The following is a 27,873-nucleotide window of genomic DNA, read 5'->3' on the forward strand; positions in this document are numbered from 1 at the left end:
TCCAGGTTCAGTAGTGCTTTGCCTCTGAATACCAATTGTAGGGGATCAATGGCAGGAGAGAAGTGTGCCTTTCTGCTTGTGGGTTTCCCAGATGTTTATGTCAAAATATCTGCACTTTTGGGGGAATTTGCCTTTCCTTTGCAAGTTACAGTGTGATGGTCCACAGCACACTTTTTGAAAGTCAGATCTGATCTGGTCACAGTAATGTTTAGTTGGCAACCTTCAGTCTCGAAAGACTATGGTATCGCGCTCTGAATGGTGGTTCTGGAACAGCGTCTAGTGTGGCTGAAAAGGCTGATTCGGGAGTGACAATCCCTTCCACACTGGGAGCAAGTGCAGTCTGTCCCTGGTCTGTCTCCCTGGCTGTGGGCCTTCCTTCTTTGCCTCTTTGCCTCAGACTGTTGGCCAAGTGTCTCTTCAAACTGGGAAAGGCCATGCTGCGCAGCTTGCCTCCAAGCGGGCCGCTCAGAGGCCAGGGTTTCCCACCTGTTGAGGTCCACTCCTAAGGCCTTCAGATCCCTCTTGCAGATGTCCTTGTATCGCAGCTGTGGTCTACCTGTAGGGCACTTTCCCTGCATGAGTTCTCCATAGAGGAGATCCTTTGGGATCCGGCCATCATCCATTTTCATGACATGACCGATAGTTTGGTAATATTGCCACTGGATGATTGCAACATGTAATATTTGGGATTGACTTGAGAAAGTGTGGAAGTGTTTCAGGGTTGTGGCCGTGGTTTTGGTTCTGTCTGGAGCCTACCATCAGGAGTATATAACACCAATTCAGTATCAGTTGCATTGCTTCACTGATTGTGATATATAAGGACCTGTAATTGCTGTAAATGGATTTGCTGCTATACAAAGCTCAATATATTAAAATTAATTAATTTCCTCTTATTATCTTATTCTTGCTGTTCAGTTCAGGCCTCAGAATAATGATGTAGCATTTAGGGAAAAAGATACAACCCAGTAACCCAGCACCAGAAGCCAAGATGGAAAAGATCTCCACAGCCACCATATATTTTCCTTTGGTGCTCAGGTAAGAAGGAACAAAGGACAACCAAACACTGCAAAAGACCAACATGCTGAAAGTGATGAACTTGGCTTCATTGAAACTGTCTGGCAACTGCCTGGCTAGGAATGCCACAGTGAAGCTGAGAATGGCCAGAATTCCTAGGTAACCCAAAACACAGTAAAACATAGTGACTGAGCCTTCATTGCATGCTAGTATGATTTTTTCCGGTACAGAGTGCATGTCCACATCTGGGAATGGAGGAGCAGTGTAAAGCCACACAGCACAGATACAGGCCTGAATCAAGGAACAGCCAAGAAGAATAGAGTTGGCCAGTCTTTTCCCCACGCATTTCCTCATCCTGGACCCTGGCTTGGTGGCCATGAAAGCCAAAACCACTGTGAAAGTTTTTGCCAAGACACAAGAAACCGCCACTGAGAAGATGATTGCAAAAGATGTTTGGCGTAAAAAACATGTGGCTTTCTGAGGCTGGTCAATAAACAGCAAAGACGAGAGGAAGCAGAGCAGTAATGAGATGAGTAGAGAATAGGTGAGGTCCCGATTGTTGGCTTTGACAATGGGAGTGTGCTGGTTCTTGATGAAAACTCCAAGCACGAAAACTGTGATCAAAGCAAAAGACAGGCTCAGTAATACTAAAGTGATCCCCAAAGGCTCTTTGAAAGAGAGGAAGCTCAGAGTCTTGGCAAGGCATTGATCTTGAGTCTTGCTTGGGTATTGATCTTCTGGGCATTTGAAACAGTCGTCCATATCTGAAAAGCAGAAAAATACCAGTTCAGTCCAAGAAAAGCCCTCCAGCTGTTAATGCAGATGGGGACGGGGCAAGTTGGAGCGCAGTTTAAAGGCTGGCGTCCATGCTTTCCCAGCCTCTTTGTTCCTTGGCAGCAGTGGAACCCACCCGCCTGCCCTTAAAACACAGTCAGAAGCCTAGCTGGTTGGCTTTTGGGGCCGGGTAGGAATTTTTTGGCTTTCCCCCTGATTGGTGAAGCTTTTTTCGCCCCTGACTGTCCCCTTGGGGTTCTTGTGGATCTTTCAGCCAAGTTGGCCGTGTCTGGCAGGGTAGTGCGAGAGCTGGAGGAGAAGTAGGGAACCGGTGTCTACCTTGAGGCAAGCAACAGGCCGAGTTAAGGCCAGTGCTGAGCCCCGAGGCTACCTGGATCGGGGGCAGCCTGGCTTGACCCCAGAATGGAATTGGGATGCTCACCTTCGTGGTTCCCCAGCTCAGGGTGGGCAGAACAATTCAGCTGGCTGGACCCCGTTTCCAGGGGTTAGTGATGAAGAACCTGGGGGAGCCTTGGGCGAGCTCAGGTTCTGAGTCAGGGAGGTTTGCCCAAAAGGAGGGCTTAGACAGGAACTGTCTCCTCCTAGTTAGGTGCCCGCACTAAAGGGGGGTGGAGTATAGTCAGGACCTGTTGCATTGCACCAATCGCTGCACAGCCTTGTAATGGAATAAATCATGGCCCTGTTTCAACCAAGTATTTTGTGTCATGCATGCTTGTGGGGGGATACCTGGGCAAGAATGCGAGCATTTCCATATGTTGTTTCCCGTGAGACGGTTTAGATAATCTCCCAATGTCTTATGTCTTAATCCTTTGGCTTAAATGTTTGTTTACTCCCAATACAATACTCAAAATGCCTTAATATATCAGAGAAAATATTGTAAACAACTGTAAACTAGTGATATATATGTATATAGTATATACAGTACATAAAATTATTATTTATTTACATACAATAAAGAGAATATAAATATAAATATAAATATATATAAACAGTAAATAAAAGGGTACATATACAGTATATATTTTATTCACTGTATTAAGACACCCGGTGGCTAACTAGTCCCCCCTCCCCCTACACACATTTTTTTCCCACGTGATGTGCATACATTAGTATGTATGTGTGAGGGGGGAGGAGGAATAATTAACCAGAGGGTATCTTTTCAAAATATATGGTAGCCTTATATATGGTAGCCTTATATCTCCAAATATTCATTGCCAGCGTATATTAAAGCATAACAATGAAAATGCAGCACCATGCTTTCAATGCTCATAAGTTAAGGAGGCTATCTGCCTCTTGATTTGACTTTCTTTCCCATTTCCTGGATCAATCAGCCAGAAAGGTTGGTTCTTTGAAGCTTCTCTTCACAGTTTGGTATTTCAATGTGTTCATTATTATTCTACTGAATTTTCTTCCATTCTTCTCCCTGTTGTGTATCTACTGTGTGTAATCTATTAATTTCTATGTTGATTAACCCCCGACTGGCTAGGCTGAAGGCCAAGTGATATATTGCTCTAAACGTGAAATATGGCCTGGTATGTTTGTTCAATTGCATCATGTGAACCATGATGAGTAGAAAGAACCATGCCAGGGAGTTAGGCATGTTTACACTTGGTCCTTCCTTCAGTTCCACTTCTAGTCATGCTCCCCATGAACTGTTTTAAAGTGAAAAACCACTGATGTTGGCTTTCAGTTGGAGCCTTTTTACTCTTTAAAATGGTATTGGGGCAGACACAATCAGGAGTCGAACCACAGCAGGGAAAATTCATAAAGCTGCACCTCCTGTTTTGGTTCTTCTGCCACTCATAGGCCTCCATGATCTCAATCCTATCCAATTTTCCAGGACTGCTGCAGCTTTATCAATGGGGTGTGTGCTCCATCCTGTGGTAGGGGAACAGTTGCATAGGCCTCCTCAATGTATGGGAGCATTTGTTCCCTTACCTCAGGGCTGCATTGCGACTGCACCAGAGCTGGAAAGTTGGATAGGATTGGGCCCCATGTCAGTATTTCATACCATAGCAACTGTTACCCTGCAGATGTCTGATCTTGGAAGTTAAGCAGGGTCAGGCCTGGTTAGTACTTGAGTGGGAGACCACTTGGAAATACCGGGTGCTGTAGGCTTATACCATAGTCTTTCGAGACTGAAGGTTGCCAACCAAGGAAAAGGAACAATAGACCATGCCATATATTTTGGCTGGCATGCAACATGGTCCTAAGTTAAAAATGCTCTACAGGGCCAATTTGAAAAGGGATCAAAAAATCTACTCCTTTCTAAACATGACCTGCCTTGGCTGGATGAGCGAATCTTTGACAGATCTGATGCAGAGGCCCTGAAAATGCAACTACATACCTAACAATTGCTGGATAGCCCTCTCTCACTGGATAGTTCCTAAAAGCATATTGGCTAGAGTCTTGCATCATCATCATCATCATCATCATCATCATCATCAAGCTTGGTAAAACTGTCTTACCATACAAAGTAGGAAGAGAGTTCATCACTACCGCCACCACCATCACCACCACTACCACCTCCACTGCCATTCACATTTCTTTGGTGTTACATGTGTGTAACACACTAAGGATCTGTAAAATGATGGGATTATCTTTCATCCCTGAACTATTCTGAAGACTTGAACTGGTGGTAAGGAAAAATCAATGAACTATATTATACAGTAAATCATTCATAACATCAAACATCGCGTCTCCTACCCTCCTGGTAAGAAATCTTCCCATCTGCACATGGCACACAATCATAGCAGCAGAATGGCTCTCCCTGTTTCATTTTTCTGCTATAACCCAGATGGCATTTGTCGTTACACATAGCAATGGGCAGCACCTATACGTAAAATAGGAAAATACTCTGAGAGTGAATGATGCAACCACAGAGCTGAAACAAAGCATGTCTACTTGGGGCAAATGACCAGAAATATCCCAGGGTTCTACTCCTGTCAAAACCTCCCCCCATTCTAGGGTTCTACTCCTAACAAAACATCCCCCCATCCAATTAGGCCATACTTGTGCTCCTCCTCTCAGAATACTAAACAGGAGTGGACAAAGTCTCCTTGGAGTTAGGCTTTGGGGAAGGTTTTAGAATTCACTGCTTGAGTGTCCTACTGGGTCAAGAATTTGAAATCAATGAAGAAAATGAAGGTCAAAGTTAGGACATAAACTGAAAAAGGAGCTGCAAGAGGGCAAGGTCTTAGGTTTATGTGATTCTCCTCCCATCTTGAAGATTTTTCCTCCATAAAGAGGTCAATGAACACTATTTTTAATTTCATTTTTAAGGGGGGGGGGGGGTTTGGCTGAAAAATCCACAAATTTTTTGCATTAATTCACTTGATGGAACATGGCTGGCTTCTTCCCCATCTCCCTTCCCTGTGTACCCTGCTGAATAAATTCACTTGGTGGGATGGACAGGGCTGGTTCCCCACCCTGTGATCCCACCTTCTCTGTTTGAACAGGGGCACAATTTCAGTGCTTGCCTTGGGGACCATTTTCCCTAGATATACCACTGATCTCACCTGATTAAACAAGGTGTGCCATGTGATCACCTCTTCATTAATGGTGAACTCTTGGCCTGGTAAAGCCTGTGGATCCATCCTTCCTGCTTTTACTTTGAGGAAGGATAGGTTTGGGAAAGTCACCCAGTTGATGATATCAAATCCAGCGGCTAACTCCCCATTCTCATCAAAAGACACTGTGTCCCCAGCAATGTTGTTAAATGAGATGCTCCTCAGGAAAGGGTGAATCTGAATTGAAAGAGGCAGAGGCAGAGGTGAGGTGTTGTTTTTGTTTTTAGGGGAGGTGGGTTTTGTTTAAGCATTGGGAAGCCCAATCCTAACCAGTGCCAATGCAGTGGGGCTGTGTCACCCACATTGTATCCTACCCTGACTAGGAGCAGGTTGGATATCTCCATGGGCTAGGGGGCATTTATTCTCTTACACTTGGTAAAGCTCCAGTCTGTACAGTGGGGTTATTTGTATCTGTGCCAAGGGGCAACAAATGTCCCCTTGCCCTGAGGAGACCTCCAGCATAGGAAATCTGTGAGTAAGACGCAAGGTGGGCTGCACTAGACCTACTGTATCAGCCTGGAGGGGTAGGCTAGGACTGGGTTGTGCAATCCTGAAGAGCAGCTGTCAAAACATCCAAACATCTTCAAGTGCAGTGACATCAAGGGAGGTACAGGGGGCACAGGTTGCACCAGGTGAGGTGCATGGGGGGGTTAACACCACTACTGGCCAAAATTTTCAAAATCTTGGTATCTTCAAATAATGCCATCTTGTTATATATCATTTGATGTGTGATTTCATGCAGAATGCAATGAAACAAATCACACTGAAACATATATATTCTATCAAACGTTATAGCAAAAAAAAAAAAAAAAAACAGTGGGGGTGGGGTACCATGGTATCATGATGTACCATGATGCATTTCTTGCAAATGAAATGCATGGGTCATTTCCTTGCCCACTGCATGGGAGGAGGTCCATCATGGGATGAAGTGCTGGCCTCCCGCACTGGGTGACGTAATCCCTAGTGAAGCCACTGTTCAAGTGTAATGTATAACTTCCACTTATATATATAGCCAATACTATAGCCAATCTACCCTTAAATGGGTAGCCAATCTACCCTTAAATGGTGCTCTCTGTTGAGATCTTCAGCCAGTGAGAAAGGGAAGGCCTTTGAACATTGGAGAAATTGAAAGAAGGAAATTTTAAGGGAGAAGGAAAATGGAGTAAAGACTTGGGTCTGTTCTTTGAATCTCTGAGTTCACTGTACTCAAGAACTGACAAGAGAGCTGCTTTACAAATGAAATATTACCTGAGAACATTGCAGACTTGGGGGAGCTAGTTTGTATTTGCCCACCACTGCTCCAAGGCTGGACTTGGATCCGTACATCTTATGCAAAGCATGTGCTATGGCATGAACTGCATTGTAGATACTATAGCTTTGGCCAGTCATGCTCATTTCGAAGAGCGTCCCTGGGAGATTTTCCAGCTTCTCATGACCAGTGCAAATATCTTCCTTGACCTCCTCAGAATCAGAAAATAAACAAGCAAATGCCCGTTCCCAGAACTGCCTGATAAAACCATCTCCGTTTTGTGAGGCGAGAATCGGGTGACGGATCTGAAGGAAGTTTGGAAACCCCGGGACTTCACTGGAGTGAATTGCAAAAGACAGAGCACCGTGGAAGACTTTCACAAACAAATTGTCAGAGTCTGTCAGTGATAAGAAATCCCACTGGGCTGTCAAAAGCCACACTCTACCTACAGCAAACTCTGTAACACCAGCATACACTGTGTAGAAATATATCATCCACTTCAGATATGTTATGGTCTGAAGCTCTGCACTTACAATATAGACTTTGACTTTGGTGTTTGTTAGTAAACTGATCTTTGCTACCATCTCACTTAATGCTTCTGTGCTGTCTATTAATTGTTTTACTTGAGATAGGACTGGTGGTTTTTCACTAAAGGCTGTGCAGATGCCATGTTGCAAAAGCATTGGCTTCAACGTATGTACAAACTTTTCTCCACTGTCATCATCTGATGCAAGAATTCCGACCCATGTCCATCGGAAATATTGTAGTAGTTGAACCATCCCCCTGTATTGATGCTTTTCATTGGGGACCATCCGGTAGAAGGAAGGGAGCTGGGTTTTGACATTGGTCACTGGAGCTAATACAGAATAGGCAATCTAAGCAAAACAGAATCAATTTAAGTTCTTGAGGTGAAGAACGTATCAGGTCAAATATTTGCTAAGCTGAAACCCAGTTGTGAATTCTGAAGCAAATGACCCCTTCATATGTCTTTACATGAAAAAGATATGACATAACACTGTAACAAAATTTGAATAATTTAGTGTTTATCTGAGTCAAGGTTTATTAATTTTGATACATTTCAAAAAAATGCTGCTATTTTTGGCATAACATCAATAGTTTAGCTCAGTGGTTCTCAACCTGTGGGTCCATGACCCACCAGTGGGTCATGGCCCAATTTTTGGTGCTTTGTGAAACAGATAGTGTATATTATTCTATGTGCATCAAGAGTTAAACAACCTGCTACTGGGGGGGGGGGAGCACTGCTGCCCAATCACCATTAGAGCAGCTGGTAAAGTGAAATTATTTTTTTAATGGGTCCCAATGCAGAAAAGTTTGAGAACCACTAGTTTAGCCACAATTGATGCCATGCAGTTGCATAGTATGATTTGTATTACAATGTATTAGGCAGGGCTTTTTTTCTCATGGAACGTGGGGGGACAGAGTTCCGGCACCTTTTTGCAGGGGCATTCCAGGGGGGAGCAAAACAGAGGCATTCGCTGGGTGGGTGCTGGAGGTGCAGGGTGGTCGGGTGCCTGACCCCTGCCTGACCGCACAATGACCCCCTCCTGCCCCCATCCCCAAGCTCTCACCTGAGCCCAGCCCGCCTCCCCTCCCCCTGCACTCTGCTTCCCTGCGCAGCTTCCAAGCTGGTGGAGGGCGTGGGGGACACATGCCGACACCGAGGAGGAGGACGGACAGCCAGGTAGCCAGTCAGGGAGACGGGCTGCAGCACCCACAGAACATCCAAGTACTGGCTTGGCGGAGGAGGAGGGGAAGGAAGCTGGCTGGTGCAGCTCCCATGCCAATCTGCAGCACAAGCCTAGGCGTGCCTACTGAGAAGTAAGTCTCATTGTGGTCAATGGGGCTTGCTCCTGGGAAAGGGCGCATAGCCTTGCAACCTGAGAGCCCAAGCTTATGCATATCTACTCAGAAGTAAGTTCCATTGTATTCAATGGGGCTTACTCCCAGGGCTTACTCTCCACACCTTCCTGGGAGGAAGCCCCACTGCCTCTAGTGAGACTGACTTCTGAGGAGACAGCCATAAGCTTGGGCTCTGAGGCTGCAGTCCTCTCCACACTTTCATGGGAGGAAGCCCCACTGCCTCTAAGCACATAAAAAATATTTTATTTCTCCAATAAAAAATTGTTTATAAATAAATAAATAAATAAAAGATTAACAAGTTGTGAGTTCCTGCTTTTTTTTTTCTTTTTTTTTTTTTTTTTTTACAAAAAAGCACTGGTATTAGGCATTTGCATCCTGCAAAAACTCTCCCTGTCCTGACTGGCACTTACATTTCTGCCGCAGCACCATGTCTAATGCACTCCATTACTGTACAGGGACTCTCTGGACAGTCACATTTTCCCAGCAATGTCCTAGCATGTTGTACAGCAGGATGTCTGGACAGATGTGACTGCCCAGAGCATCCCTGTACAGCAATGGAGTGCAATAAGATGTGCGCTGTGGTGGAACAGTAAGTGCCACTCACAGGGGGCAGGGATTAGGCAGGGTTCTGGACCTGGCCTGCAGGCCGGGAGTCTAGAGAGCCCTGTATTTGGCAATAGGACAGGTAACAACACAAAATTTAAAATAATGGGGAAAGTTTTGATGCTACAAAACCAAACCATTAATATTACTGTTTGAATCAGTAGCACTAAATTATAAAAGAAACATTAAAAATTCAACATAAACAATTTTTATGTTACACAGTGTAATTTAATGACAAATAAACTTAGTTCTGCCATCATCTTCTTGCAAAGTACAAGATCATGTTCTTCACTCTGGAGATTTTTGGGAGATGAAACATGCAATATTTTTTTTTTTAATTTTGCACTCTCAGATACAATTCTCGCTTTCAAAAGAACTAGCAAAATCTACTTATTTTGTATCAATTACACACCCCTCTTCCTTCCCCTCTTTTTCACAAAAAGAATGAGAAAAGAGGAATATAGGTGTAAATAGGACAAATACCATCAGAGATGAGAATGCTTAATGGTGCACACTCTCACTGCACCTGTGGAATCTTGTAGATGCCTAGGAGAGTCGCCATTTGAAGGGAGATTTCAGAGTCAAGTCCTCCGACGACAGCTATCACATCCTTTTGCGTCTCGCATTTGAAGTTGGGAAGAAGCCTTTTCCGGGTGGACAGAATTTGCAGGGTGTTCCGATAAGTCATTCTTGCATTTGTGTAACTGTCATGGATACGGAACCCGAGACTGACATTTGGTAGAATCTTGGGGTTCTCATTGATCTCCTTCACAGCAAATACCAGGGATAGGACCTGCTGGTAAATCTTTGGAATGACACTAAGGAAAGAATTGCATGATGTATGAGATAACTGTGCCAACCATTGACTAGCCTATGTTCTGAGTGCTCACCATTGTGGATCTCATCATATTGTTAAGCTGAATTTTATAAATCCATGAACCTATACATGCAGGAGAAGCAGAAACACTGATTATTTTTCACTTCTGAGCCCATAGATACATGCTTTATTTCTAAGCAACGTTTCTCCATTCTTTTCCCCCCTCCTTCCTTTTCAGACTCTTTTTTTTTAAATGTAAGAGTCATTGACACAATTTAAACAAAGTTAAGCATCTGTCATGTAGTAGCAGAGAGACTAGAACAACCAATAAGAGAAGAATCTCTCCTCACACTGGTGAATTCAGGTGTCCATCATACCTTCCTTTCTGTAAGCAGAACTGCAGGAGTAAGGACCTGATCATATCAGGCCCTCACTGGTCCAATGCCGGCGCTCGGTGTCATAGTGATGCATGCCTGCATCCTACAGTGTCATGTGCTGTCAGGCATACCTACAACACTTACCACTAGTACAAGCTCAGCACAAGCCCACACTGAACCAGAGCTGGGCGGAAGCTGGCTGGAGCTCCGGGCAAGCGCTGGGCAGTGGAATGGTGAGTGGGGTTGGGGGGAAGCATTGTGGGGTGGGGAGAGGGCAAGGAGAAGATGAGGCAGGGGTGGGAACAGGGTAGGAGGAGTGCAGAGATGGTGGCAGGCTCTGCCACTGTATCCTGACCCCCCTCCCCTCCTGGCCTGGGAGACTTGACACAAGTCTTCTCAATTCTATGTCTGCTCAATAGCAGGCAGAGATTTGAGGATACCCAATGGGGCTACATGGGTCTTACCCAGGGCAAGGGATTGTAAGCTCCCTTATCCCAAGGAGACCTGGTGCTGCTTCCCAGCTCCACTGGATCCAGCGGGCGCCATTTTAGCACCACGGCAGCCCTGAGCTTTGGATTGGATGGGGCTGTTAGTCAGTTTCACACATACTAGAGTTTTGTGATGACTTTAGTGCTGCACATATCGATACAGACACTGAACAGGAATCCAGAAAGTTAAATGAGCTATGAATCAGATATAGAAAGAGAGGCAAGTAACAGGTTCTAAATGACTAACAAGATATGTTATAGCTCCCCCTACTTTTGGAGTCAACCGTTCACATATTTCAAGACTATACACTGGTGCAGCTCTGCTCCCATACAGTAGCCTCTCCACCACTTAAAACATGGCTCCATGAAAATAAGGCTGGTTATTAAGTATTGCAAAAACATTGGTAAACCTGCAGTTACCATCGACTATCTCTGGACTACTTAAAACATCACAGAAAATATATAGATAAGCTAAATCATGACCGTCGCATTGCATCTGATCATTGTCAGCAACTAAAATCAGGGATATAGTTTGGTCAAAAGTACAGAGTCATAGATTACAATCAAAGGAAATGAATCTTTGTGGGTTTTAAATAGAATGTAAAATACATAAATATCAGAATTAATCCCAGCATCTATTATTGCTAGAATAAAGCATCCTTTATTCTAGCAATCACAGGTGCTGGGATACATTCTGATATTTATGTGTTCAATGACAGGAGTTGAATTTGTGGAGGTGGGATTTGGGGCCCTGACATTATCTGGAATTATTTTTTAACAAAAATAGAAGATAGAAAATATTGAAAAGATTTTGAGTGGGAAGATGAATAGGAAGGAAGAAGTGGAAGAAATAGAATATGAGAAAGAGGAATATACACCTACAAAAGGGATAGAAAAATCCTAAGCACCTCATGTAGAAACAAATGCACCTACATTGTTAACCAATCTTGTTAACCAATCTAAAGGCATCTTCAAAAGTCAACTGTGAACTATGTCCTGAAAATATTGGTGTACGTATGACATATTTGTAACTTATATATTTGTAATCTGGCCATGTTCAAGATCTCGAGGGGGGGGGAAATATCTTTCTTACAGGAGCTCATCCATTAAATTTGTTTTGGGATGTTCACTGAAAGATATGTTGTCAAAGATGCAGCCAAACTGACTAGCAATTGCTCCAATGATGAGGTCCCCTTCCTGATAATACTTGTGAGGAAGCTGGAAGGGACTGATCATGGCACACATCACATTTTCCGCTTGACATGCAGTTTGAGGAAGCCACAGCCAAAGGAAGAGCGTCAGCAAGAGAATGATGCCTGACATCTGGGGGGAATTTCTGTCGCAGGCTGTCCAAATTCATGTAATATTTGTCATCCACCAGACTGGTGTCAGCGACCATCTGTCAGCCTGGTAATAGCATCCTTCCTTTGATCACTCCACATTTTCTAGTAAAGGCAAGCTTCCAAAGATCAGAATACAGTAATGCTGTTCTGAATTTCTGCAATCCCCTTCCCCGGTTCTGAATGCCACTAGGAAGTTTTATTCATGCCGAATGACAGTATTATTGATTGAGCTTGCGACCTTCAGAAAGTCCATATGGGGTCTGGCAAGATGGAGCATGACTCCTGTAATTTAAGATAATTGCAGGTTCAAACTCTCCGGGTTCAGCTCTCCAAAGTATGTTGTGCTATGCTATTATTTACAGGAGTCAAGCTGGGTTAAAATGTTTGTTATGATAAGCTAGTGGGACACAAAAGATATTATCAGAAAAGATAACCACACTGGGAAGCAGTGGTGTTCCTGGAGAGGGGGCAAAACACTAAGTTTTTTTTTAATCAGAAGCAGCAACGCCTGTGTAAAGTGCCTCTCCCCCTTGCCTTTAGAGCCAGTCTTGGCTGCAAAAGCCTTTGATTTGATTCGCTCTGAAGGTAAAGGGGAGGGCACTTTACACAGGGGTCACTGCTCCTGAAAAAAACAAAAAACAAAAAAAAACTTAGTGTTTTGCCCCCTCTCTAGGAACGTCACTGCCGTGAAGGCAACATCTGGTGACTGAAGGGGTCTGTGAATCTTCACAGAACACATTGTAAAACACATTGGGCAGGAGGTCTGGTCTAGAGGGTAGAGCCTCCATTTGCCTGAAGATAACATCCACAAGGTAGCCAGTTCGAGGCCACTGGCACTGTGTGACCTTGAAGCAGCTGACAAGCTGAAGCCGAGCTATTCCATCTGCTCTGAGCGCGGGAGGATGGAAGCCAGAATGTGAAACCAGATCAGAAGGAAACATCTGAATGTTGTGGTTCTTGAAAGATAGAACCTTCTTCCAATTGTAAAAATCCCTACGGGGATTTAAATTGCCTGCCTATGTAAACCGCCTTGAATAAAGTCTAAGGAGAAATCTGAGGACCAAGAAAGGCGGTATAGAAATACCTGTATTATTATTATTATTATTATTATTATTATTATTATTATTATTATTATTATTAAAAACCCCAATGAAAAATGGTGATTTAGACTAGCCTGCCAATGTAAACCACCTTAAATGCTGTCTAAAAAACAGAGAAAAGTGATACTATGTTTGTATGCATGCATGTGTGCATGCGTGTATGTATGTAAGTATGTATGTAGGTTCAAGATGACCCAGAGATAGAAATGGAAGAGGAACAATAAGCTTCTGGGCTGGAAGCAGAGAGGAATCCTTATATTTGGAATATAAATATCAGCGTTCTCACTCACTGGCCTCCTGTCTGCTCCTTGTCTCATTGTCAAGAATAGTGCATAGGCCTTGATTAATGTTTAGAAGCTCGAGTTTTTCCCTAAGAGCTGGTACATCTGCATCTTATTTGCATAGACAGGTTGTTGTGTCAGTAGGTTGACAACAGTTCTATATATGCATGCAGTGTGATTCTCCTAGGAAGAGACTGAGCTGTGAAATATGCTGTCGATCTGTCATCTAAAGGTGAAGCCACACGAGTATGATGTCCAAAAAGTAGCAAAGTCAACACTCAACAATCACATTGCATATTTTATGCTTTATTGTGACATAAGCATTCAAAGAACTAGAGTCTAATTCATCAAACAAATCAACTGTTTACCTTAGTTGGCAGAAACACGAACATATACACGCACAAACATGTACTTATCAAGAAAGGAAAGTGTAAAGGGAAAAAGCTATGACATGTAACAGCCCAATCGTCTCCTTCTCCCAGGAAAAGTCCCAAGCCCCAATATTTTGCCGGCACAGACTTGAGAGACTCCTTGTTGAGCTGGCAGGAGCTCAGGATCTGGGAGAGTCCCTCCCCCACCCCACCCTGGTTCCTACACCCACTCCGCCCTTCCCCACCCTGGCACACCTCCCTCCCTGCCCCAAGGCCCTCACTGCGGCCCAGAGCTCTTACCTAGCTGGGCCAGAGCGGGTGCTGACTCAGCACAGAGTGTTGTGTACATGCCTTAGGCTTAGAGCATGCTTGCAACACCCAGCGCCTGCTCTGGCCCAGGTCAGGATTGGGACCTATGCCTGACATTTATCTGCAAAGGAGAAATATATTACAATATCTGATATTTTTATATTTTAGTTTAGAATTAAGGTGTTTTAAATTTTAACATGTGTTCTCAAAACATGTGAAAATGGCAACTTGGGAGGAGGCTTACTTTAACTTCCATGCCATGTGCATCAGAAATATTTTGCACAATCTTTTATATTAACCTTTACAAATTAGGATGTTATGGGATTAAACAGTATTCTCCCAGAATCATCACCTAGAACTGATGCTTCCGTGCTTCCAATACAGAAATAAACTGCTTCCAATCCCAGACCCAACCTAATCTCAACTCCAAAATACTAATATACATCTTGGCAGGCAGAGCTCCAGCATGCACTTTTAGAATGCTCAAAAAAGCTCTCCTGTCTGCCCTGAGCCTCTTACCAGTGTTTGTTTCATAGCATTTGGCTTCCCAATCCAGAAGTATCTGGCGATGATGTCCTCACCACTCACTTCTGGTGGTACTTCCATTAGTTGGACCTTGCAAAGTGGTACAGTGGGGGACAAACATTGAGAAATGCTGTCCTAAGTGGTGCCACTGATTTCTCAGGTTGCATTTATTATGTATCACTGCAAGCAGCCTGATACCCTGCAGCCTGAAATTCTGGGTCATCAGATGATGAGAATGAACTTTATACTACAAAAAAAATAATCCGTTTGAGTTGCGCAGACGTTTCACTGTATCAGTGGTTCAAAAATTTTTTAGAGGCCTGATTTATAAATGCCAAGGGTTGTGTCTATAATGGTGCGTAGGCAACAGTGCTGTCCTGCTCAAGTAGCAACTTGTTTAACCCTTGATGTACAGAGCCTCATCCGATCTGTCGGTTTCATGAACCACTACTGGTGGGACCTAGAGCCATAGTTTGAGGAACACTTCACTATATCACTAATATTATTGCCATTTAAAAAAAAACCCTTCTCATACAGTAGACCCAAAATATTTAAGTAATGTGGACTAAAGTCACTTCTGGGGCTCCTCCAGGATTAGGGCCCTGAAGCTTTTTTTTTTTTTAGTTTCATAGTAGATCCACCCTTACCTCTCCCTCTCCATTTCTGTTATTTTTATATGCTTCAGTCCTATACCAGCAAAATCACTGGCACAGGACTGAGAAGTCCTTTTGAGCAGCTGCATTGGTAGGGGGTGGGTGAATTTAGCTAGAATTGGGCTGTACGTTATTGTCAGGTTCTTCTCTAACACTGGCAAAACAAACATTCTGCCAGTGCAAAGCGCCTTAAAGCAGTCATGAAAGACACTCCAGAAGCATGTGAAGTTGCACAGCAAGGCCAGAGCCTTCCCACACACATCAGAAGATCTTTCTAGATGCACCAAGGCAGATAGTAGGGGAGGTGGGGCAGATTGGGAGAGAGTGAAATAGGGCATGGAAGGGGGAAAAGGGTGGTAACAGGGATGGGGGAAGGTTGGATTGGTTCTGGGAAGGGGTCAGGTTCAGTGGCAGTAGTGGCCACCAAATCCTAGCCCCTTCTTGGACCCAATCCTGTGGCCCAGGTCCATGCCATTTTGGTGTCACTACATGGGGGGGGGGGGGGTTTGGACTGCACAAGTCACAACATGTATTTTCTTCCCTTCCTTCACTGAAGAAGTTGTCTAGCCCTGCATAATATCTTGGAGTTATTATACTGAAAGCTGTTATTACCCCAAATGGGGATGAGTCATCCTCCATCCTCTGTCTTGGTAAACCCCTCATGGGTTCTGAAAGTCACAAACATAATCAATAGCCACATCTGAAGGTTTAAAAAAGTTTGTCTGTGCCATCAATATCTGGGATTAGAGATTGTGAATTGGCAGGGCTGCATCAACCAGAGCTTCAGTTTTTCCCTTTATCAAAACATTTGGGGGTGTGTGTGTGAACCAACCTAACAGGGAAGAAGCAGATGTTTTGTGTTTGATTTCCTGCAAGATGGCTGGGATATTTCCCTTGTTTCAGCTCACTCTTTGGTTGGATTTATCTCAAACTCATCTCAAAGCACAAACCGTGATCTGCCGTGTGACTGATCCTTTCCAGTTCCCACACAAGCGCAATCAGAGAGGGGATGTGATCATTGGAGCCATTGCTACTCAGTTTGGCTTTGTAACGGATGAAATATTTTTCAATGAACACCCAGAAACCAAGCTGATACGTGACTTTTTGTAAGGAAATACTAATTTCCCTCAATGACACTAGATCTTATCCACAATGAATGTGTCTTATAATCACTTTTGGTTAAAAAAAAAAGTATAAATATTTCTTTTTCCATTGGCTACTTGGAAACTTCCTTTCTTTCTCCTTTTCCCCATTTGTTTTCCTCATCTTCATCTGCCATGCAAAATTATTTTGAGTCCCCTGATTTAATTATTCTGATTAATTCACATCTCCTTTCATTCATTTAAGGCTTATATGTCAGATTCCACACCATTTCAGAACTCCCCAGCCCCAGCCAAGTTCTCATTCAGTCTCAGTCCTTTTCAACCACACATGCTCAACTACAAGCTGCTGTTTTTAGCAGTATATCATTATATTGCATTTGAAGTCACTTGGAGTTGCTATCCTTTAAGTATGTTGTATGACTCTACTATCATGAAACTATGCACTCATTTTTTGTTGTTTAAAAAAAACATAAACCTCCCATTGTAATGGGATGGCTTGCTTTTTCCCTTTAGGTTCAGTAATGAGTGGAGAGATTCTATTCTTGCCTCTTCTTGTTGTTACCATCTGCAGTCTCTCTCCCTGCACCCATGCTTTTCTGAGACAGTGCTTCTCTGAACACTGAGTGTCAGAGGAGCTGACTGGGAGCTCTTACCCATGCACCTCCGAAATGAGCACTCCAGACAAAGGTTTGAGATAAAGGGTCACTTTATTCATTACTTCCTGTTTCATTGTGATAACTGGAAATGCCCATTTTTTTTCGTTTGTTCCCACTTACAGAGGCTATAGGAGCCCTGCAGAGGGCTTCCCAGACCCCCCCCCCAGACCCTGAGGATTGCAGCATTGGCTTCAGGTAAGTTAAAACCCCCTCCCATCCCCAGCACAGCACTATCCTAGGGATCGCGTTGCTGCCTTCCCCTCCTCCCCACCCCTTAAAAAGGCAGGGACAAGTGCTTCCCTCACTAGTGGGTCATGACCCACCAGTTTGGGAACCACTGGTCTAAATTCACATCTGCAGCTATGACGATGCATACAGTGGCAAAAAGATGCCTCATGGAGGATTAAACAACTCTCTTATTCATAAGGTATGGTGCTTTGTGTCTGTGTGTTTTTAGTATATATCCGAAGAACTATCAACACATCCTCTCATTTCTATTTGCTGTGAAAGAGGTCAATGAGAACCCCAAGATCTTACCCAATGTCACCCTGGGCTTCCAAGTTTACGACAGTTACTCAAATGCAATTATGACTATGACAAACACCCTGACACTTGTCTCCAGCTGGGAAAAACTGACCGCCAACTTCAAATGTGGCCTGCAAAGGAATCTGATTGCTACCATTGGGGGACTTGACTCTGAAACCTCCCTTCAAATGGCAACTATTTTAGGCATTCTCAGGATTCCACAGGTAAAAAAATCTTGATCATATAACTAATTCTCAGGATCATTCTTGGAAATGAACACATACCTTAAGTGGTAGAACAAAAGAGATACTCCATGACTGTCTCAAACAAAGTGCTAAATGAGCATCAATTAGAATGAAATTGGTAATGAAAGAGCTAACTTTATCATTAAATTGTATCTTATTCCTTTAGTGCAAAAGCAGAAAGAAATCAACCACTGCATTATCTAGCACTGAGTTCCATCTCTGCAGGTGCAAGCCCTTATTTATTACAGTAATCGTGGTTTTCCACCTCATTTACATTTAAGCCATTTATTTTTGTTTAGATTGCCTATTCTATATTAGATCCTGCAAAAAATATAAAAAAGGAACTCCCTTCCTTCTACCGAATGGTCCCCAATGAAACACATCAGTACAAAGGAATTGTAAAGCTCCTGTTACATTTTCAATGGACGTGGGTTGGCCTCATTGCAACAAATGATGAGAATGGAGAAACGTTTGTTCAAACCTTGATACCATTGCTTTCCAAACATGGCATTTGTACCGCTTTGAGTGAAAAACTGCGAGCCTTATCGGGACTCATAGAGTTAGCACAATCCACGGAGAGCATTGATGTACAGAATCCCTTTGTGGCTCAGATCATTTCAATAGCCAAATCCCAAGTCAACATATACATTGTAAATGCAAAGCGTCACACCACAGAGTCTTTGAAATGGATGATATATTTTTATACATTGTTAGAAGATATAACCAGTTCTTCTATAGGTAAAGTCTGGATTATGACAGCCCAGTGGGATTTCTCATCTGGAGTCTTGCAAAGAGCTTTTGACATACAAGTCTTCCATGGTGCCTTATCTTTTGCCATTCACTCCAGGGATGTCCAGGGCTTTTCAGAATACCTTCAGATCCTTCATTCAGATCCTACGTTACAGAAAAGAGATGGTTTTCTCAGGATCTTCTGGGAGCAGGCATTTGACTGCTTGTTTTCTGATTCTAATGAGAAGGAGAGCAGTGAGACTTGCACTGGGCAAGAGAAGCTGGAGAGCCTCCCTGGAACTCTTTTTGAGATGAGCATGACTGGCCAGAGCTACAGCATCTACAATGCGGTCCAGGCCATTGCGCATGCCTTGCAGAAGACATACTCATTGAGACCCAGACCAATTTTGGAAAGAAGTATACTGACATTCCCAAATCTGCAACAATTTCTGGTACGTAATATTCATTTATTTTAGATCTATATCCTTTCATCCTTCATGGAATTATGGAATTCAGTGTGGTGTACACAGTATCTCTCAAGCAGTTGCTTTTCCAGCTACTAAACATGTAAACACTTTAAGCAGTCACCACCATAGTGCTTGCTCAGTGCATTCAACTTCCCTTTTCATTTGCAACTCTACCTCCACGCTCTGCATGTGACCCTGATTCTTACTTGCCATATCTTGTATTGACAGTGAGTAGCCTGATTAAAAGAACATGTATATTGTCTTTTAAATGAAAGGATGGGCAGCCCAATCCTGAGCTTCCCAGCATTTGGAGGAACAGCAGCGCCAAAATAGCAAATGTTATGCCCCGTGGGTGCTTGGAAGCAGCCAGAGGTCTCCTCGGGGGAAGGGGGCTTTTGTCCCCAGGCCTCACAATTCAGCTTCTCATGTCTGAGAAGCTCCTCGCCACTGAATGCCTCCCCCCACCCCAAAAACCCACAATGCCACCTCGCCAAGCTGTGGCCCCTCCTCCCTGGCTGCCATCGACGTGCCTTACAGTACACTTGCAACACCTAGCGCTGGCACTGGAGCTCAGCTCCAGCACTTGGAGAGGCTAGGATTTGGCCCTGAACAAAACCAAACAACCTCCCCACCAGAGCCCCAAATTGAAACATTTGTAAAGGCTGCCTTTCCTTCTTGCATTCTAGGTTAATACTGTTCTGGGGAGCATCTCATTTAACAACAGTGCTGGTGACATGGTGTCTTTTGAGGAAGGTGGGGAATCAGCAGCTGGATTTGATCTTATAAACTGGATTACCTTCCCCAACCAAACCTTCCTGAAAATCAAGGTTGGAAGGATGGATCCACAGGCTTTGTCAGGCCAAGAGTTTAGCATTAATCAAGAAGCCATTACGTGGCACAGCACATTTAATCAGGTCGGTTCCATTCATAGGTCCTAAAATGCATAGCGAGATGGGAAAGTGTTCTATTACAAGCTCACCCCACACTTTTTGTTGCTGTTGTTGCAAATTCAAACTCTTTTAATGCCTTACATCATTTATGCATCTGAAGGCCTTAGGAGTGGACCTCAACAGGTGGGAAACCCTGGCCTCTGAGTGGCCTGCTTGGAGGCAGGCTGTGCAGCATGGCCTTTCCCCGTTTGAAGAGACACTTGGCCAACAGACTGAGGCAAAGAGGCAAAGAAGGAAGGCCATAGCCAGGGAGACAAACTAGGGACAGACTGCACTTGCTCCCAGTGTGGAAGGGATTGTCACTCCCGAATCGGCCTTTTCTGCCACACTAGACACTGTTCCAGAACCACCATTCAGAGCGTGATACCATAGTCTTTCGAGACTGAAGGTTGCCAACTGAACTTGCCTTCCCAATACCACTGGGATATGAAGATGCCTTACGTGATGGACATGGGCTGAATTCCCTTTCTGACTAAGTGTAATTCCTTTGGTTTCCAGAATATTGGGAACAATGAAGCACAGGAGAGCAAGGCAGGAGTAGGGATGGTTTGAATGCAAGTGGTCAAAAATTCAATGTGAGGCTGAGCAAACATATGCAAGGGTTCATCATCAAGCCTCTGCTACTGTCTTGCAGTGTATAATAACAATTTCTTGGCAGTATTGCGTCTCTGTAGTACCACCCAGCTAAAGTGGTCCACCTGAGTGGTACAGGCAGTTCTTGAACTGGTACCAGAAGTGTTTTGAAGGTAACCTCAGAGATAAACTATGACTGTGTAATTACGCTATTCTGGAACAAACCTAATTGTGTCTTCTCCAACTTTGGTTCCAGTGTGGTCAACATATGGATATGATCAGAACCCTGTCTAGTACTGTTTTGATGAGTACATTTATGATGAATGGATTTCAGTTTCTGTGACTTGAAAATAAGAACAATGTATGGGCTACATGTCATCTGTTCAACTTTTGCCCTTCATGGCAGGGCCAGCCACTCAGGACCAATTACTGGCGTCACTAGGGAGGTGCCGGGAGTGCACCAGGTGACACACACAAGGGGTGTGTTAAAAGTTTGACCATTCTGTTCAAATCATCAGGGTGGATAAAACATACTGACCCCCTTCTTTGGACACAAACTGCATGTCATACACCAGACAACGGAAACATGGACAGTACTTTATGCTTTTGCTGAAGTAAGAATACTGATTAAGAACAAGATGGAACTCTATAGCCTTATATGTCAGCTAAGATTTGCTTAGCAATGTGTCACTGAGGCCCGAATCCTACCCAACTTTCCAGCTCTGACATAGCTGTGCTAATTGGCCATGGGCAGCATCCTGCAGTTGGGGGCAGTAACAGAGGCCTTCTCAAGGTATGGGAATGTTTGTTTCCATAACTCAGAGCTGCATTGCACTTATGTCAGTGCTGGAAAGTTGGGTAGGATTGCGCCCTAAGCCTGTGTCATGCCTGGTTAACAGATGCAGATGGCTTGAGATTGATCAGTAATATTCAGTTACTGCGACACCCTTATCCAATGTGGTAGCCCATCCTGTTGCTTATTTTGCTGATCTGAAATTGCAGCCGTGAGATTCTCAATCACTGTCCTTGAAGAATACATGGAAGATTTCATTGTTATATCGTTCTGATTTCTTGAAACACAAATACCAAAGCCTAACATGTTCTCCTTTGTTTATGGATAGGTGCTGCCCCTCGCTATATGTAATGACAACTGCCTCCCAGGTTACAGCAGAAAAAAGAAAGAAGGGAAACCCTTTTGTTGCTATGATTGTGTTCCTTGTCCAGATGGGAAGATTTCTGAGCAGAAGGGTAGGAGAGGGAACTGCCATCATTATGTGCTATACACTTTATCAGTGGTCCCCAAACTTGCAACCACTGTGTAACAAAAACACGATCCCCCTTTGGACCCCAGCTTACAGTTCCGTCTCTGCACGGCTTGTCCTCTGAGTAGATCTGGGCACTGGGATGCTCTGGAAAGTCATGTCTGTTGCCTGGTGTCCCAGAAGACTGTGCAACAGGATGTCTGGGCAGATGTGACAGCCCAGAGCATCCCGGTACCCAGATCTACACAGAAGACAAGCAGCGTGGAGGTGGAATGGTAAGATTCACTCACAGAGCAGAAAGCTACCTCAGACTTGGCCCTCAGGGCAGGGCTTGGAGGAGCCTGCTGTATGATACTTTCCATTAGTTTCCTGAGGCTGCCAAAGTTCAACTCCAAAAGTATAGGGATGAGGGTGCAGTAATATGAGGAAGTGAGTATGAAGATGAGTCGCATGTTAGTTGAATACAAGACTGAAAATCACTTGTATTCCTGGGGGGGCAAAACACTAAGTGGCTCCTGGCCACTGGTATAAAGCGGCCTCTCCTCCTTGACTTCAGAGCCAGTCACGACTGCAAAAACGTTCTGGTTCTGCAGGCGAGCAGGAGGGGCCCCTTTCCACCAGCAGCCTGAAGAAACCTAGAGGGCAGTCCAGGAGCACTCCTGGGCTGACACAAGTCCTTCGCGTCGGCCCAGAGGTATTGCAAGAGTGCTGTGAGGCACTTTTGTATCACTGCGGGAGTCAGGAGGATGGCGCATGGGTGTGTGTCAACCTCCAGTGGACAAATCCATCCCTGCTGTGATTTTTTTGGTGACTCGCAAGACGAATTTTTCTATGGCCGTGCTTCGCAAGACGAATTTTTTTTCCTTTTTTTTTTTTTTGGTTTGTTTTAAATCGCATTTCGCAAGATGAAAATTTCGCAAAACGAAACAACTCACAGAACGAATTAATTTCGTCTTGCGAGGCACCACTGTACCTTTCATTAGTTTCCTTATGCTGCCAAAGTCGCCTGTTAGTTGAATACAAGACTGAAAATCACTTGTATTCGGGGGGGGGGGCAAAACACTAAATTTCTGCAGGCTCCTGGCCACTGGTATAAAGCGGCCTCTCCTCCTTGACTTCAGAGCCAGTCACAACTGCAGAAACGTTCTGGTTCTGAAGGCGAGCAGGAGGGGCCCCTTTCCACCAGCATCCAGGTGCCTAAGAAACCTAGAGGGCAGTCCAGGAGCGCTCCTGGGCTGACACAAGTCCTTCGCGTCAGCCCAGAGGTGTTGCAAGAGTGCAGTGAGGCACTTTTGTATCACTGCGTGAGTCACAAGGATGGCACATGGGTGTGTGTCAACCGCCAGTGGACAAATCCATCCCTGTTGCACCAGTGAAATAGTAGGTTTGAATCCGCCGAGTCAGGCTGGCACAGGAGTCTGGGGAGGGTGGGAAGAGGGTGGCATTCCAGGGTTGGGGGAGGAGAGTCTCTCAAGTCTGCACCAGCAAAATGGCAGGCGCATACTTGAGAAGCCCCATTGCAGGGCTTGGGGATTTCCAGGGGGAAGGGGATGAAATTCCTCTGCAAGGAGACCTCTAGCAGCTGCCATAGTGCTGCAGGATAAAAGAGCTGCTTTGGTGCCACTGCACTTGGTGGTGGTGCCCCCTTTGAGACTGGGCTGTTACTCCCCCTGGGAGCCTGAGGATTCACTGCACTGGATGCATTGATTTAGGAATCAAGGAAGAAAGCTTCTTTGCCTCTATCCTCTCACCTGAAGCTAATGAAGTCTGTTACCAGGTCTGCCTCCACACATGTTAACTGGTACACACGGGAGAACACCATCTTGTGTGCTGGCAGCCTGTGTAGTGGCCAATGACACAGCTCAGTGTTTCAGCAGGGAAGGATGAGGAAGGTGAGGGTGAAAGGGGCACCAAACCAACTTGTATTGTGGGGATCATTTAATAAGAGGGACAGGGGATCGATATAAAGAAAGTAATGTTGCTTTGCCATTCACCAAAGTCTAAGCAACTGCTGTCTATGCAGTGAGGAGAGGCACACGTGCCCCTACCATAGTCCATGTGAAAGAGCTGCACCCACTTTCCGATTCATCATGATTTCTGCAGGCACAGTCACGGACGAGGTTCCAACTCTCTTCCATGGACTACAACAATGGGGGGGCAGTCTGCCTCCCCTGACTCCCCTCAACACAAGTCCATGTATGAGACTAGGGGCCCACTACCCCTATGTTCTAGTTTTAACCAGTAGGATACAGCAGCCCGCCGAGAGGGGTACTATAGCCTCAACAACTGGACCGCTCTGTTGTCACCGCTATTCAGGATCGCACTGCTGCTGCCTTCCTGTGCCAGCTCAAGGGGGGGTTGCATCCGAGCAGGGCGCCTGAGCACTTCCTGCCCCACTGGATATGCCACCCTTCTGAAGATGCCAAAGATCCCCACGCAAGGCGGGGGAGAGCAGACAAAAACCACTGCCAATGCACTGGGGGGGTGTAGCCAGGCCCTCTAAAAGCCCCTTTTTGCCACCCCCACAAGGGACTCCGCTGAGGAGTCAGTACAAACAAAAAAGGGGAGGGCAGAGCAGCAGTTGATAGGCTCCAGGTGGGAGGAAAGCAGCACCCTCCAAAAGGCCCCCGAAATAGCCCCCCAATCCAGGAGTGCCCACAGCTGGGGGCAACACAGAGCCAAAATGGTGCCGGGCTTACTCGCCACATGGTGTCATGCAGCACTCAAAATGGCTGCCGCTCCTTAGCGCGTTGGCCGCAGTTGCCCCGCCTCCCAAGTCGGCTGAGAGGAGGCTTCCCCCAGTGCTCGCGTAGCGTAGCCTGTGCGGTGCCCAGAGCCCACAGCCTTGGCTGTGAGAGGCGCCTACTGCCTGCTCTCTCTGCAGGGCAGCCTCAGCCTACACGCAGGGCTGAGGGCAGAGGTGGGGCTGGAAGCATGCCTCGTGCCGCTCGAGCCCCATCCACAGGGCAGCCTGCAGTCTTGGCTGGAAGAGGTGCCTGCTGCCCGCTCTCCCTGTGGGATAGCCCAAACCTGTGCAAGGGGCTGAGGGCAGAAGCGGGGCTGGAAGCGTGCCTCGCACTGCTAAAGCCCCATCCCCAAGGAAACCTCCCACCCGCTCCTGGATAAGCGTCCACTCGGTCACTTGTCAGGAGCGGACTGAGCAGCCCCTTATGCACACGCGCCTGGGCTGCTCTCCCATCCCACCCCCTTCAGCCAGCCTGCCAATCAGCTGGCAGCAAACCCCTGCTGCCGGCTGATAGGGGGAAAAACCTGGCAATCACTGACAGCCCTAGTGGCGCAAGGACAAAGAGGGAAGAGAAGGCGAGAAAAGATGTAGGGAAATTGGGGCCCAATCCTATTCAACTATCCTGCTCCAATGCAGCCATAACAATGGGATGTGGGCTGCATCCTGCAATGGGGAGGCAGTGATATAGGCCGGCTCCAGGTAAGGGAATATTTATTTCCTTACCTCGAGCCTGCATTGTGGCTGCATTAGCCTAGAAAATTGGATAGGATTTGGCCCTTAGTTAGAATATGCTGGGGGACTTGGCATATAAATAGAAGATAAATATAATAAGTCTTAAACACCTCTTAAAAGTGATGTTGTTTTGTATGGTTTCCGAGGAATCTGGTGTGCCATTGTGAGATACAGGAAGCTGGACTAAATAGGCCTTTGGCCTGATCCAGCAGGGCTCTTCTTATGCTCCTCCATTCTTGTGTTCTACTTAGCTCTCTTCAAGTTGATATTAGTGTCCAGGACTAATTAATACACCAATAAATAATTGACCAGTACAATCTAATATACTGCAAACAGCGTTTCAAGTCCATTTAAATATGTCACAATACCTCTGGGGTCCATTCCTGCAGCAAACTAAAGGAAGTTAACCCATTGCAAGTGACTGAGGGATTCTCACAGTTTTTTTTTTTTTTTTTTTTTTCTGGTTTTCAGACATGGATGAATGTTTCAAGTGTCCAGAAGACCAATTTCCAAACAGGAAGAGAGACCAATGCCTTCCCAAGGAGATAGTATTCCTCTCTTTCACAGAACCTTTGGGGATGGCATTAGTGTTCTTGACTTTGTCCTTTGCTCTGATCACAGCTTTGGTGCTGGGGATTTTCATCAGGAATAAAAACACTCCCATTGTCAAAGCTAATAATCGAGACCTGACTTACACTTTGCTGGTCTCTCTATTGCTCTGCTTTCTCTGTACTTTGCTATTTCTTGGCCAGCCGCACAGCATAACCTGCTATTTACATCAAACTGCCTTTGGTGTCATTTTCTCAGTGGCTGTTTCTTGTGTTTTGGCTAAAACTGTCACTGTGGTTCTGGCTTTCATGGCCACCAAGCCAGGATCCAGGATGAGAAAATGGGTGGGGAAGGGACTGGCCAACTGCATTGTCCTTTCCTGTTCCCTGATTCAAGTTAGCATTTGTGCTGTGTGGCTGTGCACTGCTCCTCCATTCCCAAATTTGGACACAGATTCTCTGACTGAAGAAATCATAATGGAATGCAATGAAGGATCTGTCACTATGTTCTATTGTGTTCTGGGCTACCAGGGATTTCTGGCCTTTGTCAGTTTCATTGTGGCTTTCCTAGCCAGGAAGTTACCAGACAGTTTCAATGAAGCCAAGTTCATCACTTTCAGCATGCTGGTCTTTTGCAGTGTGTGGCTGTCTTTTGATCCATCATACCTGAGCACCAAGGGGAAATTCATGGTGGCTGTGGAGATCTTCTCCATCTTGGCTTCTGGTGCTGGGTTACATCTTTTTCCCCAAATGCTACTTCATTATTCTGAGACCTGAGTTGAACAGCAAGAACCAGCTAATCAGGAGACATTAGTATGACCTCCAGAATGCTGCCTGATGCCATCTTGACAACAGCACCTCTGCAGTGCCTCACTTCCGCCATAGTGAAATTATTTTTGTCACTCTGGAATGATAACTTTAGAACCAAGATGGAGTTTGGAGAATGTACTTGTTTTGGAAAATGAGGTCATTGGCAACCGTGTTTTTTTAAATAAATAAAGGTTTGCTTCATGTGAAATGAAACTTCTGAAAACTAACCCAAACCAGTTTCACAGAGAAAGTTTACACAACTGGGCAGCCCAGTCTTAATGTGGTGTTATGTCTCCAAAAGCTGTTTCTGGTGGTGTAATGCACTTTCCAGCTATTGCACCACAGCAAACGGAGAGTGGACAGGAAACACGCTTTGGTGCCAATAAGTTGGTGCAGGGGGGTAGGAGGGCAGCATTGAGGGTGTGTAACAGGGCAGGGGTGGGCAGAATGGGGAGACAATGGGGCAGGGAAGAACAGAACCAGGAAGGGTGTTGAGTTGGGGGCAGCAGCATTCACCAAATCTTAACCCCCTGCCCTGGCCTGATCTGCCTTCACAGGTTCACTCAACTGGTACAGGTCAAAGTAGACAGTTCCCCCCCTCAGAGGCATACCCCGGGTTAGGGAACCAACGTTTCCTTAAGCGGAGGAGACCTCTGGGAACTTCACCTAGAAGAATGCAGCATGCACTCCAGTGGCCTGGCTGCATCAGTGAGAGGTGAAAGGATTGGAGTGGACCACTAGTCTTTTGATAGAAATTGGAGGTAGAATTAAGGGGAGAACATCATTGACATCTCTACAAGAATTAGGTCATCATGACCAACAACCTGCTGTTCTACCATTTCTCACTGTGGGCCCTCAGGTGGGTGTGGGTGTGATGGTAGTGATGATGATGATGATGATGATTACTTCTAGCCCACTTTTCAACATATAAAGTTCATAAACTGGTTCACAGAGCAAACTGTATGCAGCTCTAGTTTACAAAATGTCTCCATGACCTAAAAAGGAATTTGTCTAAAATGAGCATAGAACCTACCAACCTTCTACCATACCAAATTGAACCAACCAATATTTTCTTGTCCTCCTTGGTTGAAATGATTATGTCACCTTCACAGTATTCTGGAGGGATTATTTTGAAAGCTGCAATCACGACAA

The 27,873-nt window shown here is 45.1% G+C and overlaps 2 protein-coding genes across 2 annotated transcripts; one reads left to right on the forward strand and one right to left on the reverse strand.

Moving 5' to 3' along the window:
• Positions 1–879: 879 nt before the first annotated feature.
• LOC136653301 (vomeronasal type-2 receptor 26-like) lies at positions 880–9,799 on the reverse strand. The gene is made up of 5 exons (XM_066630212.1): positions 9,638–9,799; positions 6,644–7,502; positions 5,328–5,584; positions 4,516–4,642; positions 880–1,778 (listed from the first exon to the last, which is right to left on the reverse strand). The coding sequence occupies exons 1-5, from the start codon at positions 9,797–9,799 to the stop codon at positions 880–882; spliced, it is 2,304 nt and encodes a 767-aa protein (XP_066486309.1).
• An 8,467-nt stretch (positions 9,800–18,266) lies between these two features.
• Positions 18,267–26,688, forward strand: LOC136654307 (vomeronasal type-2 receptor 26-like). The gene is made up of 4 exons (XM_066631265.1): positions 18,267–19,085; positions 19,787–20,014; positions 21,745–21,871; positions 25,835–26,688. Exons 1-4 carry the CDS (start codon positions 18,267–18,269, stop codon positions 26,686–26,688), a joined length of 2,028 nt encoding a protein of 675 aa, XP_066487362.1.
• The last annotated feature ends 1,185 nt before the right edge of the window (positions 26,689–27,873 follow it).

The sequence above is a fragment of the Tiliqua scincoides genome, chromosome 5 (assembly GCF_035046505.1).
Source record: "Tiliqua scincoides isolate rTilSci1 chromosome 5, rTilSci1.hap2, whole genome shotgun sequence".
In the NCBI taxonomy this organism is placed as follows: domain Eukaryota; kingdom Metazoa; phylum Chordata; class Lepidosauria; order Squamata; family Scincidae; genus Tiliqua; species Tiliqua scincoides.

What these genes read in the sequence shown, in the direction of transcription:
- LOC136654307 (XM_066631265.1), top strand. Translation starts at nt 18,267, where the DNA reads ATGGTCCCCAATGAAACACATCAGTACAAAGGAATTGTAAAGCTCCTG. An exon ending in GGCACAGCACATTTAATCAG is followed by an intron (nt 20,015 to 21,744) that starts GTCGGTTCCATT and finishes GTTTATGGATAG; the next exon opens with GTGCTGCCCCTCGCTATATG. An exon ending in GAAGATTTCTGAGCAGAAGG is followed by an intron (nt 21,872 to 25,834) that starts GTAGGAGAGGGA and finishes TCTGGTTTTCAG; the next exon opens with ACATGGATGAATGTTTCAAG.
- LOC136653301 (XM_066630212.1), bottom strand. Translation starts at nt 9,799, where the DNA reads ATGACTTATCGGAACACCCTGCAAATTCTGTCCACCCGGAAAAGGCTT. An exon ending in ATACAAACTAGCTCCCCCAA is followed by an intron (nt 5,585 to 6,643) that starts GTCTGCAATGTT and finishes AAAACAACACCT; the next exon opens with CACCTCTGCCTCTGCCTCTT. An exon ending in GAAGATTTCTTACCAGGAGG is followed by an intron (nt 1,779 to 4,515) that starts GTAGGAGACGCG and finishes TCTGCTTTTCAG; the next exon opens with ATATGGACGACTGTTTCAAA.